General features: G+C 49.8%; 1 protein-coding gene across 1 annotated transcript in view; it reads left to right on the top strand.

Annotated features, from left to right (window-relative positions):
* Positions 1–14,624, top strand: part of LOC103678338 (small G protein signaling modulator 1) — an 87,158-nt gene that overhangs the window by 54,847 nt on the left and 17,687 nt on the right. The window contains exons 15-19 of the mRNA XM_040619776.1: positions 1,950–2,014; positions 3,935–4,080; positions 7,423–7,551; positions 11,883–12,065; positions 13,338–13,406. Coding sequence (XP_040475710.1) covers positions 1,950–2,014; positions 3,935–4,080; positions 7,423–7,551; positions 11,883–12,065; positions 13,338–13,406 — 592 coding nt within the window. The remainder of the gene's footprint in view (positions 1–1,949; positions 2,015–3,934; positions 4,081–7,422; positions 7,552–11,882; positions 12,066–13,337; positions 13,407–14,624) is intronic.

The following is a 14,624-nucleotide window of genomic DNA, read 5'->3' as shown; positions in this document are numbered from 1 at the left end:
AGCACATACTCTTTCTGCTCACGCCTCATTGACCTCATCCACAACATTCCAGGAAGCGCAGCCCTATCATGCTCTTGGAAGGCGGAAACTAGCAATACTACTCACTGCAAACCACATGTGCCTCCATTTGCTTCTCCACCGAATGGGGATACGAATGCTTGCTTTGCATAGCTATTGTAAGGACAAATCAGATACTGGTCTAATGTGGCCAGCACGTGGTACCCAGCCCCTGGAAATGTTCAATTAAGTGACGCTTCTTATTTTATTGGATAAAGTTAGACCCCCCCAGATCATCTATCTCCTGGCCGACAGATCTCATGTGTCTTCAGGGCTGCTCAGTGCAATAATGAGACTGGTCTTGTTTCCCACCAAACCCACCTGGCCTGGCTGGGGAGAGTGGAACCCCTTTTTCCATGCCAGGCCCCTGGCCCCATGGGTGGTCCTGTCTTCAGCCATAGGAGCTTAAGGGGTGGGAGCTGGCATCACACTCTTGCAGTCGTCCAGGGCCTGCTTTCGGCACGTGGTCCACAGACCTGCAGCAGCATCCTGGGGCAGATCTCAGTCCATCTTGCCAGACCTACTGAAGCAGAATCTGCATTTCACTGGATCCTAAGATCGTGTGTGCACGTTTCAGTTTGAGAAGCTTTCCTGTAATCAGAGAGTCTCCCACGTTTGTGTGCATCAGAATCACCAGCGGGAGGTGATACTGGTTCCCAGACAACTTCCTTAGGGGCCCCGATTGAGTCGGTCTGTGCGGGGCCCAGGAATCCGCATATTGGAGAAATCCCAAGTGATTCTTGGGCTGTGGTCCAGGGGCCATTGAAAAATGCTGTTGTAACCTAGTGTCCCCTCTCGTGGCATCTGCTTCCACACCTGGAGTGACGGGGAGTTCATCACCTTTCACAAGCCAAGTCCCCTGTGGGACAGCTGTCCGTGTGGTGCTCTTCTTAGGTAAACTGAGCAAGCCTGAGCCCCACCAACTTGAGGCCATGACGAGGGTGATTTTCATGTTTAATGCCTCCATGTGTGTAACTGGAACACCTTAGCCATGCCCCTGTTCCTGTCTTGTTGAGTTTTCCTGAGTGTCCCCAGGATGTCCTGAGAAAAAAAGATGCAGATATTCCTCCACTCTGTTCTCTGTGAGAATGCAGTCCCATCAGCAGTCCTTGATTTCCCCAACAGTGCTAGGGCCTTACTCCCCTCTCCTCTTTCAGCCAAAACAGCCCCCCCCCAAATTCCCATGCAAGGAGAAGCTCTGAGGCGTCACCTCCTTTGCAACAGCCAGACTCTGAGTCCCAGTTCGGCTCAGTTTGGTTTAGCTGGGTCACTTCAGAAGTCAGAACTCTTTCTACAAGTGACAGAAACCCACTGCAGACTGGTTCAAATACAGAAGAAAATCTCAGCAGAACTGAGGAGTCTAGAGGTGCAGTGACTTCAGGCATGGTTGGTTCCAGACGCTCAGAACACAAATGTCTCTGTTTCTTCACCTCTTGTCTCTGGCTGCCTCCGTGATGGTTTCATTCTCAGGCAGGCCCTTCCTATGCAGCGGCAGAAATGGATCCCAGCAGCCACTGCCCTACATCCCTCTGGCTTAGGAACTCGAGCAGAGAAAAGAGTGTGTATCTCCCCGTAGTTCCAACGAAAGTCCCAGGGCTCGTTCTCATTGGCTCAGGTCGGATCACATGACCACGTCTTACCCAATGCCTGTGCCTCCAGCCTGAATCCTGCACGGGGTCGAATCAGCCCCATGCAAACCACAGAGAGTTGGGGAGAAAGTGACCCCAGAGCTGATAGGTGAAGTGGACGAATGGGTAGAAACAGTAGTCCCCCCAGAGTCCCCTTGGCTGGTTGGTTTTAATCTGCCCCCTCCGGGTAACGGGCTCCACTCCTCCAGGAAACGTGGGCTCTGTGTGGTCTTTTCTAAGTGTCCCCTCTTCCTCCACCTGCAGGGCACCGCTGAAGCTCCTCTGTGACAACATGAAGTACCAGATCCTTTCCAGAGCCTTCTATGGATGTGCGTACTGGCCTTTTTTGCCACTGTGGTCTACGGGCACGTTGATCGAATGCCTGTTGTATGGCATCAGTATTGGGGGAAGGAGCCCGGCTCTGGCACGTGAACCTCGGCTCCCCTAGTTCCCGGATGTGTCTAGTTTTAGTGAAGTTAGGCAGACTTCTCGGAGCCTGAACTCCCTCCACCAGGGACTGGGCATAAGTTTTATCTCTAGTTCTTAGAGAGGGCAGCCAACGATGGGGCTCCTCGTGGCAGGGGTTTGGTTGGTCACCATCGCATCCCCAGTGCCTGCCTTAGAGGGTTTGTTCTCAGAATTAAAAGAGAAGCCTGTATAAAACCCCTAGCACCCAGCATTCCATGTCATGGGTGCTCAGCGAAAGTCCGTTCCCCTCACCTGTGGGCAGAAGCAGAAGAGTAAGGAGAAGTTAAAAATTAAAGCTTAAATACAGGTATTCTGATTATTTCCAGTTAGCATATGAGGAAGCTAAGGCACAAGGAGGCAGAGTGACTTGTCCAAGGTCACACCGCTAATGCAGGACAGAGCTGGGACTCAAACCTAGGCCTGTCTGACCTCAAAGGCTGTTTTGTTTGTTTTCCTTCACTCGCTGTGTTGATTCTTAGCACGTTTTATTTTCCCAGCCTCCCAGCCTAGATGAGGGAGATAAATCGTGTGTATTATCAGGGATTCTAGAAAAGTGTTAATATATCCTGCGTAGGCCTGGGGAATAGCAGGGCCAGCCGTGTGCCCGAGTGCCTGGAGGGGCAGGGAGAGCATGAGCTCCCAAGAGCAAGGATTTTTGCCTGTTCTGTTATCACCCATCCCCAGTGCCTAATGCAGGGCCTGGCGTGGAGCAGGCCCTGGACGAGTATTTATGGGACCCAAATGGAAGAGCTTCCTGGAGGAAGGGTTGGGGGTCAAGAGGGATCTCAAACAATGTTATCGCATTCAGTGGCTTGTCCCTGGTGGTGGTTAAGAGCCCAGGTTCTGGTGCTGTGCAGCTTGTGATCAAATCCCAACTCTGCACTTCCTAGCAGTGTGACCTGGGCAGGAGACAGAAGCAGTCTGTGCCTCGGTTTCCCCGTCTATAATGTGGAGAAGATAGGAGTACCTGTTTCATATGGTTGTATGAGAATTTAGTGAGTTAAGTATGTGAGGTACGGGCAGCTCCCTGGCACGTAGTGCGTGCTTGTGTAAGTGTTAGTCACTCCCTCCTCCTCCCCCTCCTTTCCCCTCCCCCTCCTCCTCCTCATTGCTGGTAGGGGCCTGTCCTCAGGCCCCAGAAGGGTCCTCTCTGGGCCTTGATAAGGGAGAGTCAGAGGGCGGGGGCACAGGCAGAGCAAACACACTCTGGCATTTGCTGATTGCCTCTTGTGTACCAGGCACTGTGCCCTCCAGGTGCCCAGGGCAGAGCAAGTAAGGGGCAGCAGGTTAGTGGGAAACCCTTTAAGAGTGCAGAGCCATCTCTGAAAGCAAACTAGGTACATCTCCCAGGGCCTTCTTTATCCAGCTGCACTTTGCACAAGATTCGTCCACCTCTGCCATTCTCCTCCCTTGGGACAGATTGGAGGCACCCAGAGGCACAGCGAGCCTGTGGGGTCACTTACCACCTCCTTCCTGCCGCCCCTTCCCGGCCTCTGCCCATGGATTAAATACCTTGGCTTCTGGCAGAAATAATGTCACCCTGGCCCAGGCTAAGAAAGGTGATCGGACGTCTCCAGGCTCACCCAACTATTAAGCAGTCAGGCCAGCAAGGGATTTTGCCCCTCAGAGCCCCTTCCTCGCCTGGAAGAAAGGGATGGTGGGACTTTCTAGGTCATGAGGGTTCACTGGGATTGCGGGCGGGGCAGTGCTTTGAGATCCATGAGACAAGGCAAGGTGGGTTGGGTGGTGGATGATGGCCCTTTCCCTCCCTCCCTCTCCAGGGCTTGCCTACTGCAGACACCTGTCCACCGTGAGGACCCACCTGTCAGCCCTGGTCAATCACATGATCGTGTCTCCAGACTCGCCCTGTGATGCTGGGCACGGGCTGACGGCCAGGATCTGGGAGCAGTACCTTCAGGACAGCACAGTAAGGCTTGGCCTGGCTCGGTCTGCAGTGGGGCAGACAGAGCCTGTGGGGGGACCGTCTGGTTATCTGAGCAGTAGACCCACCTGCTTGTGAGGACTTGAGGCTGTTATGACACCTTTGGGTTCTGCATACCCAATGCAAAGGCCCTTCCCTTCTTGAGAGTTCCAAGACCCACAGCCCACTTCTGCCTGTAAGGGTGAGGATCAAGGAGGATGGAAAGTACATATTCTCATCTAGAAGGAGTAAGAATGAATCCATCACCAAGCATTTATTAAGCACCAGCTGTATGCTCAGTGGTGCAAGAAGTGCTTTAAGTCCCCAGCAGGAAGGAACTTACAGCACAGTTGAACTACTTAGAGTGACGGAGGTAGTGAAGTCAGAGGAGGCAGCTGGGTGGAGGAAAGCCCGCCACGTGCCCCTCTGCCTCAGGGCCAGAGAATCCTCCCATTAGATATTTCACCCGGAGACAGATTTCTAAGATTTTCTTATCAGAAGGCAAATGTCCCCACAAGGAAGGTGTTTACGGTGGAAAAAAGCTTCACGGTCGGAGAGTTTGGGAAACAAGATGAGTCAACTTTTCTGTACCCTGCAGCACTTCCTAGAACCTTGGCTAGGCTGATACACTTGCCGGTCTCAAGAAACGGGGGTGGGTGGGATGGGGGGGGAGCATATGGAACAATCCCTCAAATGTGTGGGGCCACAGGGACCTTTGTTGGAAAAGTGCCTCCATGGCTGGTGTGGAAGGCAGAATCGATTTCGATAGACACTAGTCTCACTGCCGCCAGCAGCAGGCTTTCAGAAGAGAGACCTGATTTCTCCACGCGGGACGAACGCGGTGGCTCAGTCCGCCGGGTGCCTTCCCACCCGGGCCCTGGGGAGGGCCTGGCTTCGCCACGCTGGGGAAAGGTGCTATCCTGTGTATTGATTTGGGAATGCTGGGGGACTCTGGGAGAAACAAACTGGTTCCCAAACCTGGACAAACAGAAGGGTTATTTGACATTTTTTTTTGGCCAAAATTAGCTGTTTTTCTGAACAACAGGAGGAATGCCTGCTTACTGGGACAACTCAAACAAGGAAGAATGCAGGTGTATAAAACGAAAATTGTTTAGTTACCTTCTTTCTGCCACAATGCGTTCGTTCTGATCGCCTGAGTTAATGAATAGTGTCAGTTATGTAGAGACCCTAATGTATATTTCTGGTGCTTATACATTCATAGATATGTCTACATAGATATGTCTGTAATTCTTATTTTTTTAAAATGAGGTGATGTTATATTTGTATTTTAAGCAACAATTTCAGTTTATATCAAAGACGTCTTTCAGATCTGTAGGTGAAGTCCTAAATGCTAGCACCTTAACACCTCACAGATGAGTAGCCCATAATTTATTCAAATCTTCCCCTAATGATAGACAACGGGGCTCTTTCTCTTTTTAAAAACTATTTCAAACAGTGCTCCAGTCAACATCTTCATAAGCACATACCATTCTGCCTAGTGCTTTTATTTCAGGGGTAGATTCCTAGAAATTGATTGATACGCATTTAAAATTTAAATAGATATGCCAGCTTACTTTCTCAAAAAAGTCACAGTGTTCATAATCCCCGGGGGCCTGGGAGAGTGCACATTTCCTGAGGAATTCGAAAGATATAGACTTCTGGGCTCCACTCCAGTGTTACTGATTTAGCATCTCTGGGAGTGGAGCCCAAGAATTTATATTTTTTGGAAGTTCCCCAAACGCTTCAGTGATCCCCCCAGTTTGGAAGGTACTAGTCTAAGTACAAGTTGGTTGATCAAATAAATTAGTCAAAAATGAAAAATTTTCGTCTAACACTTTTGCAGTCCTTTCACAAATGGGCCGTATTTTTACCCTTCTTGGTTGCATTGTTGTATTAGGGTGGACTGAGCAGCAGTATAACAAATGTCCCCACTTTTTCAGTTGCTTGACATCATGGGGTATGTTTCTTGCTCCGTGAGGAGTCCTAGGTGGGCATTCCTGGCGAGTGGGCATTTGTCCTCCCTCCAGAGGTTCAGGGGCCTTTCATTCTCATGGCCCCACCATCCTCCAGGGTTAATGGGGGGATGCAGAGTCTGAAGGGAGTACACTTGCTCCTTTAAAGCCCTGGCCTGGAAATGGCTTATAGCACATCCTGCCAGATCCCATTGGCCAGCGCCTCATCACGTGGCCACACCTAACTGCAAGGGAGGCTGGGAAATGGAGTCCAGCTGTGGGCTCCAGGACCCAAGCAGGTGGCTTTTTAATGAAGCGTTTACAGCCTCGGACACAAATAGTTCTCGGATTTTAAGCAGCTTTGACAAGGCTGTCTGCAGAATACAAGTTAAAATTTCCAACAAAGACAAAAGAATGGCTGGTTTTGCCATTGTGGTTGGGTACATCTAAGACGTGCATTAAGATGTAAAATCAGTGGGATGCCTGGCTGGCTCAGTCAGTAGAGCATGTGACTCTTGATCTCAGGGTTGTGAGTTTGAGCCCCATGCTGGGCATTGAGCTTACTTTTAAAAAATGTCACATATGCTTGTAATTTTGGAATGTAAAGAGATAGGAGGAAACAGAACCCTACTACCCTTCAGAGTAGCTTTCTAGTAGTCATTGGTACTTTCCATACACACACACACACACACACACACACACACACACACACAAACATGAACAGATTGGGCCTGCTGGGTGCCCAGCATGACTAATTATAACTGCAAAGTCTTTGCCTGAAAGTGAATTTTTGAAAAGAGAGTAAATCTATTGGACAATACAGCAAACAGTTGTTAAAGTCGTCTTAGTGTGCACAGGAGTCATAGTGCATGAAGAACCAGCTGGAAATGTTCATTTGGGATTGATTTGCTTTTAAGCAATTTTCTTTGAGCTGAATCAAGGTTAATAACTTTGAACTCATGCTGCCATATCGACACAATGCACAACATCGACTAAAAATTCAGTAGAAATGTTCGTTCATTCTATACTGACCTTTTGGGATTTTTTGCAAAAAAATGGGTTCACACTAGATATGTTCCGCCTCTTGGGATTTTTTTCCACCTAATAATACACTTTGAACATCTTTTTGTGTAAGTTCTCACGGATGCGCGTCCTGCCCTTTCTCCTCCTGCCCTTTCGATGTGGTGTTCCCATGTAGGGATCCGTTGTTCCTCCGTCAGCGGGCAGTTGGGGGTTTTCCCATATGATGCCAGGATGGCTGTCCCGGTACACACAGCTTTGCTTATTCACAGCATGATCTCTAAAGGCCAGGTCTGAGAAGTAGGGCTGCCAGGTCACGGAGCCCTCCTTCTGGTTTTCTGTTGACCAACCCTTTACTTCCTGCCACCTACCACAGAGCTACGAGGAACGGGAGCTGCTACATCTCATCTCCTATGGCGGCATCCAGCCAGAGATCCGCAAGGCTGTGTGGCCCTTCCTCCTGGGCCACTACCAGTTCGGGATGACAGAGGCAGAAAGGAAGGAGGTTGGTTGCCCCTGATGGGCAGTGGGGTCTTTGGCAGCAAAAGGTGGGGCTGGGGGTGCTCTGGTTTCATGCTGGACCAAGATGGGGCAGGGGAACGTGGGGGAGCCAGGAAACCCCAGGGCGGGGCTGTCCGGTAGAAATACAATGCAAGCCACAGATGCCATTGCTTAAAATTTTATTTTGGGAGATAATTATAGATTCACATAGTTACAAGAAATAATGCAGAAGGGTCTCGCATATCCTTTATCCAATTTCTCCCAATGGTAGCATCTTACAAAACTATAATACAGTATCACAACCAGGGCATTGACGTGTGTGTGTGTGTGTGTGTGTGTGTGTGTGTGTGTACCACCCCAGTCAACATACTGAACACTTCCGGTGCTACCAGGGTCCTCGTGTTACCCTTTTTGAGCCCCACCTCCCGGCCTAACATTTGGCAACCACCAGTCTGTTCCTCCTTCCTGCAACTTTGTCATTTGGACGATGTTGTAGAAATGGGATCATGTCGTATCTAACCTTTTGGGATTGACCTTTTCACTCAGCATAATCCCCTGGCAGTCTGTCCTTTCTATGGCCAAGAGTTCCATGGTGTCCCACGGCCTGGGTGAATCACAGTTTGACTATCCATCTGTCGGCGGATAGGTGGGTTTTGTCCTGGTTTGGGCTATTACAAAGAAAGCTGCAGTGAACATTCGTGTTTTCGTGGGAGTGTAAGTCATCATTAAACGCTCAAGGGTACAATGCTGGGACGCACACTATGCATGCTTAGTTTTGGGAGAAACTGTCCAGCTTCTGCAGCGGCTGAGCTGTGTTCTCTTCCCACCCGCAATATCCGAGTGAGCCACACCTGCACCCTCCCTGGAGTTTTGGTCTCGTTGCTGTTTTTTACGTTAGTCACTCAGACAGGTGTCAAGGAGGTTTCATTGTGGTTTTAATTTGCATTTCCCAAATGGCCAGTGACAGTGAACATCTTTGCACACGCTTACTTGGCATCTGGGTATCTTTGGTGAGGTGTCTGCTCACGTCGTTTGTCCATTCTCTAGCTGAATTGTTCGGGTTTTTACTGTTGCATTCGGGAGTTCTTAATACACTCCAGATATTCCTTCTCTGTTGGATAAATGGTTTGCAAGTATTTTCTCCCAGTCTGTGTCTTGTCTTTTCATCCTCTTAATGGGGCTTTTGCAGAACAAATGTCTAAATTTTTTATGAGGTTTAGTTTACCAATTTTTCCTCATGTACATTGAGCTTTTGGTGTCGAGTCTAAGAACGTTTTGCTTAGTTAGCCCTAGATTCCGAAGATTTTCTCTTATGTTTCTTTTCTCAAAGTTTTATAGTTGCACGTGTTACACTTATGTCTGTGATCCATTTTGAGTTCCTTTGTGTATACAGGGAGTGGTTGAGGTCGGGGTTCATTGTTTGCCTTTGACGTCCAGCGGCTTCAGCCCCATTCGACAAAATGGCCATCCTTCTTGCACTGAACTGCTTTTGTGTCCCTGTCAGCAATCAGTTGGGCCCGTTAGTGTGGATTCCCGTTCCGTTGCATTGGTCTAATGCTACCCTGCTGTGAGTCGTCTCCAGCCGATAGCACACCGGGGCACCTACGTTGATCCTGAGTGTTCGGTTAATGCTTTAGTAGTCCTGTTTCAGAAAGTAGAAAGGAACAGATGCCCATAAATATTTTTACAAATGATAAGTTCACAAGAAGTTGCAAAAACTGTGACAAAGAGGTCCTGCCGTACCCAATGGAAGCATCGCCTAGAACAGTAGCTCATTATCAAAACCGGTACGTTAGCGTGGGCACCATAGAGCTCCCTTGACTACAGGCCTCACTAGGACTTCACCAGCTTCTGCAGTATCTCGTGTGTGTGCACACGCGTGTGTGTGTGTGTGTGTGTGTATGGGTAGGTCTGTATCATTTTATCAAGGTGAAAGTAATTTTAATAATACATTTTATTTAACCCAACATACCCAGTATATTACCATTTCAGCCTGTAGTCAATATAAAAATTATCGAGAGATTCTGCATTCTTTTATTCATACTAAGTTCTTTTTTTTTTTTTAGAGATTTTTTTTTTAAAGATTTGATTTATTTATTTGACAGAGAGAGACAGCCGGCGAGAGAGGGAACACAAGCAGGGGGAGTGGGAGAGGAAGAAGCAGGCTTCCTAGCGGAGAAGCCTGATGTGGGGCTCGATCCCAGAACGCGGGGATCACGCCCTGAGCCGAAGGCAGACGCTTAACGACTGCGCCACCCAGGCGCCCCATATTCATACTCAGTTCGTAAAACCTGGTGGTATTTTACATTCCACATCCATGTACCACCTGTGCTATTATATATTTGTCAGTAAGTTGACTCACTATGTATATAGCTTATTTATTTATTTATTTATTTATCTTTTAAGATTTTATTTATTTATTTGACAGAGATAGAGACAGCCAGCGAGAGAGAGAACACAAGCAGGGGGAGTGGGAGAGGAAGAAGCAGGCTCCCAGTGGACGAGCCTGATGTGGGGCTCAATCCCAGAATGCTGGGATCATGCCCTGAGCCGAAGGCAGACGCTTAACGACTGCACCACCCAGGTGTCCCTGTATATAGCTTATTTAAAAAGATATTTGGTATGCCTGCCATCAATGGAAAACTGACGCGACTTGGTGTAATAGAAGGAAACCATAGAAATAAATAGGATATGACAAAAGGATATAATTCAGTTCCACGCAGATGCCGTAGCCTGCCTGAGGCCAGCTCTCTCTTTGTCAGGAGGGGGTTTCTGAAGTGTGATAGGAGGTGTTCAAGACACTGTAGCACCAGACTGACCTTCCCCGTAATCTGAAAAGTTAAAGGGGAGCTGAAAATAGAAATCACACCGTGATTCTGTATGATAAGACCCCATGCCAGTGAACTGTCTGAAATCGTCTCGGAAATAGCGGGAGGCCCCTGCCACACCTCACCCCCTTGCCTGCTGGGCTCCCGGTGAACAGGAACAGCGTTCTGGGGTGCCAGGCCCTGTGCTTGGGACCGAGGACCCAGCGATGCGTTAGACGAGGTCCCTGCCAGGTTAGTGGGGGTCATGCAGAGTCCGATGGAGGCAAACCCAGGGTTGTAAGAGTGCATAGGAGGCACCTCTACCAGGCAGAAGGCTTACCTGCTCTCTTTCCAGGCCATGGGGGTGAGGCAGGGCCTCTAGGAACAGGGGCCAGCCAGAGCTAAGCCCAAGGGGAGACTCGTGCATAATGCAGTGTGTGTGTGTATCTGTGTGGGGAGGGGCGGGAAGGGCATGGTGGACATGGTGGCTGGCACATAAAGGACAGGAGGGTGGGGGTGACAGTGAGAGGTGGGGCTGGGGAGGAAAAAAGAGGAGGCTGCTGAGGGGTAAACTCATAGGAGGGGCCAGGCTGGGACAAGCAGGCACCGGGAAGGAGGCTGCTGGGGTCGTCCTGGTGCAGGGTCATGGAAACCTAGCCTAGAAAGGCAGTGGGAATGGGGAGGTATGCTGGGATGAATCTTCTGGAAGTCCGTGGGAGGGAGGACAGGCCTTGGGCAGGGTGGACCCTGAGTCTCTCTCTGGAAGCCCTGAATAGCTAAAGGATTCCCCACCCCTCCCAACCTGGACACGGAGCAAGCTCCCTGCCTTCTGTCTTCATGCCTGTCCACACCCTTACTTAGATCAGCCTGTCTGTCCCGACTTGTGCCCAGAGGCCGGGCTGATTCAGAGCCTCGGTTACCCAGGCCGTGTATCAGGAACAAGGCCAGCTACCCTCCCATCCGCTGACATGCCACAAGGGAAATGCTTGAAATCTGTAGTCCTCCTGTAAGTAAAGGGAGGGGTCAGTTTTGTTCATCTTTGTATCCTCGGCACCTGGCCCTGCACAGGGCACGTGGGAGGCCCTCAGTAAATGTGGGGGGGGGGGGTGGACGGGTGGTGGAGTGGGTACCTGGCACATTGTAGGTGCCTCCCGAATTAGGGGTGAATGAGTGAATGAGGAAGGAGAGAAGGTAATAAGAAAGGAAAGAAACAGTCCTCTCACTTCAGTACGCCCTGGGCTTAGTATGCTCCCTGGCTCCACGGATATTTGAATGTGTGAATGAATGAATGAATGAATGAATGAATGAATGAAGAGGAGGGAGGAAGGGAACATTGAAAGAAAGATGCAGCCTCGCGCACGTTTGTGTACCCTCAGGGCCCAGCCGGTGCCCTGCACATAGTGGGTGTCCGTTGGATGTCCATGACATCTGGGGTGTCTCTGGGGCTCAGGCTCCCAGGTCGGAGCTGGCGTCCTCGTCTGGCTTGGGCTGGCTCTCCCCAGGGCTGACCTTGTCTCTGCCCCGGCAGGTGGACGAGCAGATTCACGCGTGCTATGCGCAGACCATGGCCGAATGGCTGGGCTGTGAGGCGATCGTGCGGCAGAGGGAGCGGGAGTCCCACGCGGCTGCCTTGGCCAAATGCTCGTCAGGGGCCAGCCTGGACGGCCACCTGCACCAGATGAGGCACAGGGACGCTACCATCAGCAACGAGGTGATGGGCGGCACCCATCTGGGAGCACGGGGGTGGGGGAGGGGCGGTAAAGGCAGGGATCTGCTCCGTGTAGCTCTTGTAGGGACGGTGACGGCTGTCTGGAGCTGTCACCCCTAGCATGTGGGTGGGAGGTGACCTTGGAGTTCGAGAGACCTGCATTGGAATCCAGCCTCACCATTTTCTGGCTGCGGGGCCTCCAGCAAGCACCTTTACTTCCGGGCCTCAATTTCCACATCTGTTAAAGGGAACACCCACTGGCATAGGGGAAGTTTGTGTGCAGCTCACGTGAGATCGTGCATACAAAGCGCCTGGCACAGCGCTCGACTTTCACATATTCGGCACATGCGCGCTGAGCACCGCGTTCTGGAATGTCGGGAACGCTCCCGTGGCCACATCACACCTCTCCGCCCTCACCGAAGCGCCGGCTTGGCAGCCCAAAGAAGGAGCTGAGAACAAGGTTAATTCTCTTCCCCAGCGAGGCACACTCATCGGGTTGCCAGCAGTCACGCTGCACAGCATAGCAAGCGACCACCAAAAGTCAGTGACTTCTGACAATGAGCCCTGAATGTGTCCTCGTGGGTCTGGCTCAGCGGAGCACTTCTGAGCGGGGCTGGCAGGGCTCACTCTTGCCCGCTGTCAGCGCCTGGTCCGCTAAAAGGTTTCTTGATCTTCGCTGGGCTCTCTGCCATGTCTGGGGTGACTGGGCTGTGCCCCACATGTCCCATCCTCCAGCAGGCCGAGCTGGGCATGTTCTCATAGTGAATGCAGATCACAGACAAAGTGGAGATACACGAGGGCTGGTTAAACGTCTGCCCTGGCAAGGTTGCTCACATCCCTGGGCTGCCGCAGGTCCCAGGGCCAAGCCTCGCAGCCGAGTAGGCAGGAATGAGAATTTCTAGGGCAAAAGCATGTAGACAGAGGAATAAGAAAAAATCAGGCCATTAGTGCCAACCAGTCACTGGGAGTTGAACTTAAATAGTAGCCAGAAGTCTCAAGTACAGGGCAGTTAAAGGTAGGGTTTTGCTGTTGCAGGAGTGGGAACTGGGGTCCCCTGGCTGCTGTGTGGCCCTGAGGCTCCAGGGAGCAGAGGGATTCCCCCCCACACCCCCTCACTCTCATTGTACAGATAGGAGGCTGAGGCCCTGAAGGGACCTGCCCAAGTCAGGAATAGAGATGAGGCCACACTTACAGAATCCCTGCCCGAGCTGAGAGCAGGGCCCCAAAGCCGGGATACAGCCTCACCCCTGCTCTCTCGGCCCCTTTTTCTATCAGTCCTCCCAGAGCTGCAGTTCAGGCCGCCAGCATGTCCGCCTGCAGAGTGACTCCAGCAGCAGCACACAGGTGACCTTCCAGAGGCCCCGCCCCTTCCCCATCCTCCCCTTCCCCCACCCACCCTCTCCCTCCAACCTGGAGTAAAGGGATGGGAGGTCCATCATCTATAGGTCACCTAGGGTTTATTTGTTTTAGCTTTTCATGCTAGCATTAAAAATGGAGTTTTTAGGCACACAAGTAATATATGAATCTCTTCTCCCTGTAAAAAATTAAAGTATTGCAGAAAAAGCTAAATTTGGCTTTGATCATTCCTAATACCCACTTGCCCTCCCTAGAAATAGCATCATTTTGCTGTGTGTGCTGTCAGACCCTACTGATTGCCTGTACGTACACAGAAATATGTACATGGTATATAGAGGACATATTGCAATGTTTGGTAATTTTTGAAAATTTCTACATAAATGCCATCGTGTGTGTTGGCCCGCAGCTTTCCATTTTATTCAGTGAAATGTTAACTCATCTCACTTGATATTAAATGAAAAAGCAAAGCACCCAAAATAGGCATACTATGTCACTTCTTGCATACAAAGAGGAAATATTAATATTAATATACCTATTTTCAAAAACAATGGATGAATAAGCCAGAAACGAATCAGAATGGTTGCCTGCAGGAGTCAGGGGAGGGCTCAGGAAAAGAAGCTACATTTCCCTGAATAGCCCTTGTTTCCTAGTTCCAACTTTGGAGTTAGGTACTTTTTTTTTTTTTTTTTTTTGCATAATTTAAAACAGTTGAATCTAGAAGAAATTTTGAAAAACCAAAAACGTGATTTTAACAGCAAATCAGATTGGTGACATAAACACACAGAGAAGAAATACTTTGTGTTCCCTTGGAACATGGTCCTACATCCTTGATAGAATCTGACCTCAGGACACAAAGAACCACAGAACAATCTTTGAGATGTATCCTGGAGGCTTTTCCATGGTAGTTCATACATTATTGAGCTACTTTTGAAAATTAATCCGTAACAGCCAAGCACGTGGATATACTATGCTGTTTTTAGCCTGTTCCTTCTGTTTTTAACTAATGTTTTGCTTTAAAAACTATGTGCCTATCATTTTGTGTGATGAAAGTTACGCTCCTTGCCACATGAATTCCCTAGTACTCTCTCCTCAGGCAATTTCAGTGCTTCCTTATTTCTGGATTATTCTATGCATTTCCATGCAATAGGTCACTTTTTTATTTTTCACAACGGGAGCTTGTATCATACCTGGTTCCACCCCATCCTT

The sequence above is a fragment of the Ursus maritimus genome, unplaced genomic scaffold, assembly GCF_017311325.1.
Source record: "Ursus maritimus isolate PB19 unplaced genomic scaffold, ASM1731132v1 scaffold_33, whole genome shotgun sequence".
Classification (NCBI taxonomy): Eukaryota; Metazoa; Chordata; class Mammalia; order Carnivora; family Ursidae; genus Ursus; species Ursus maritimus.
This window is presented reverse-complemented; position numbering and strand designations above follow the sequence as displayed.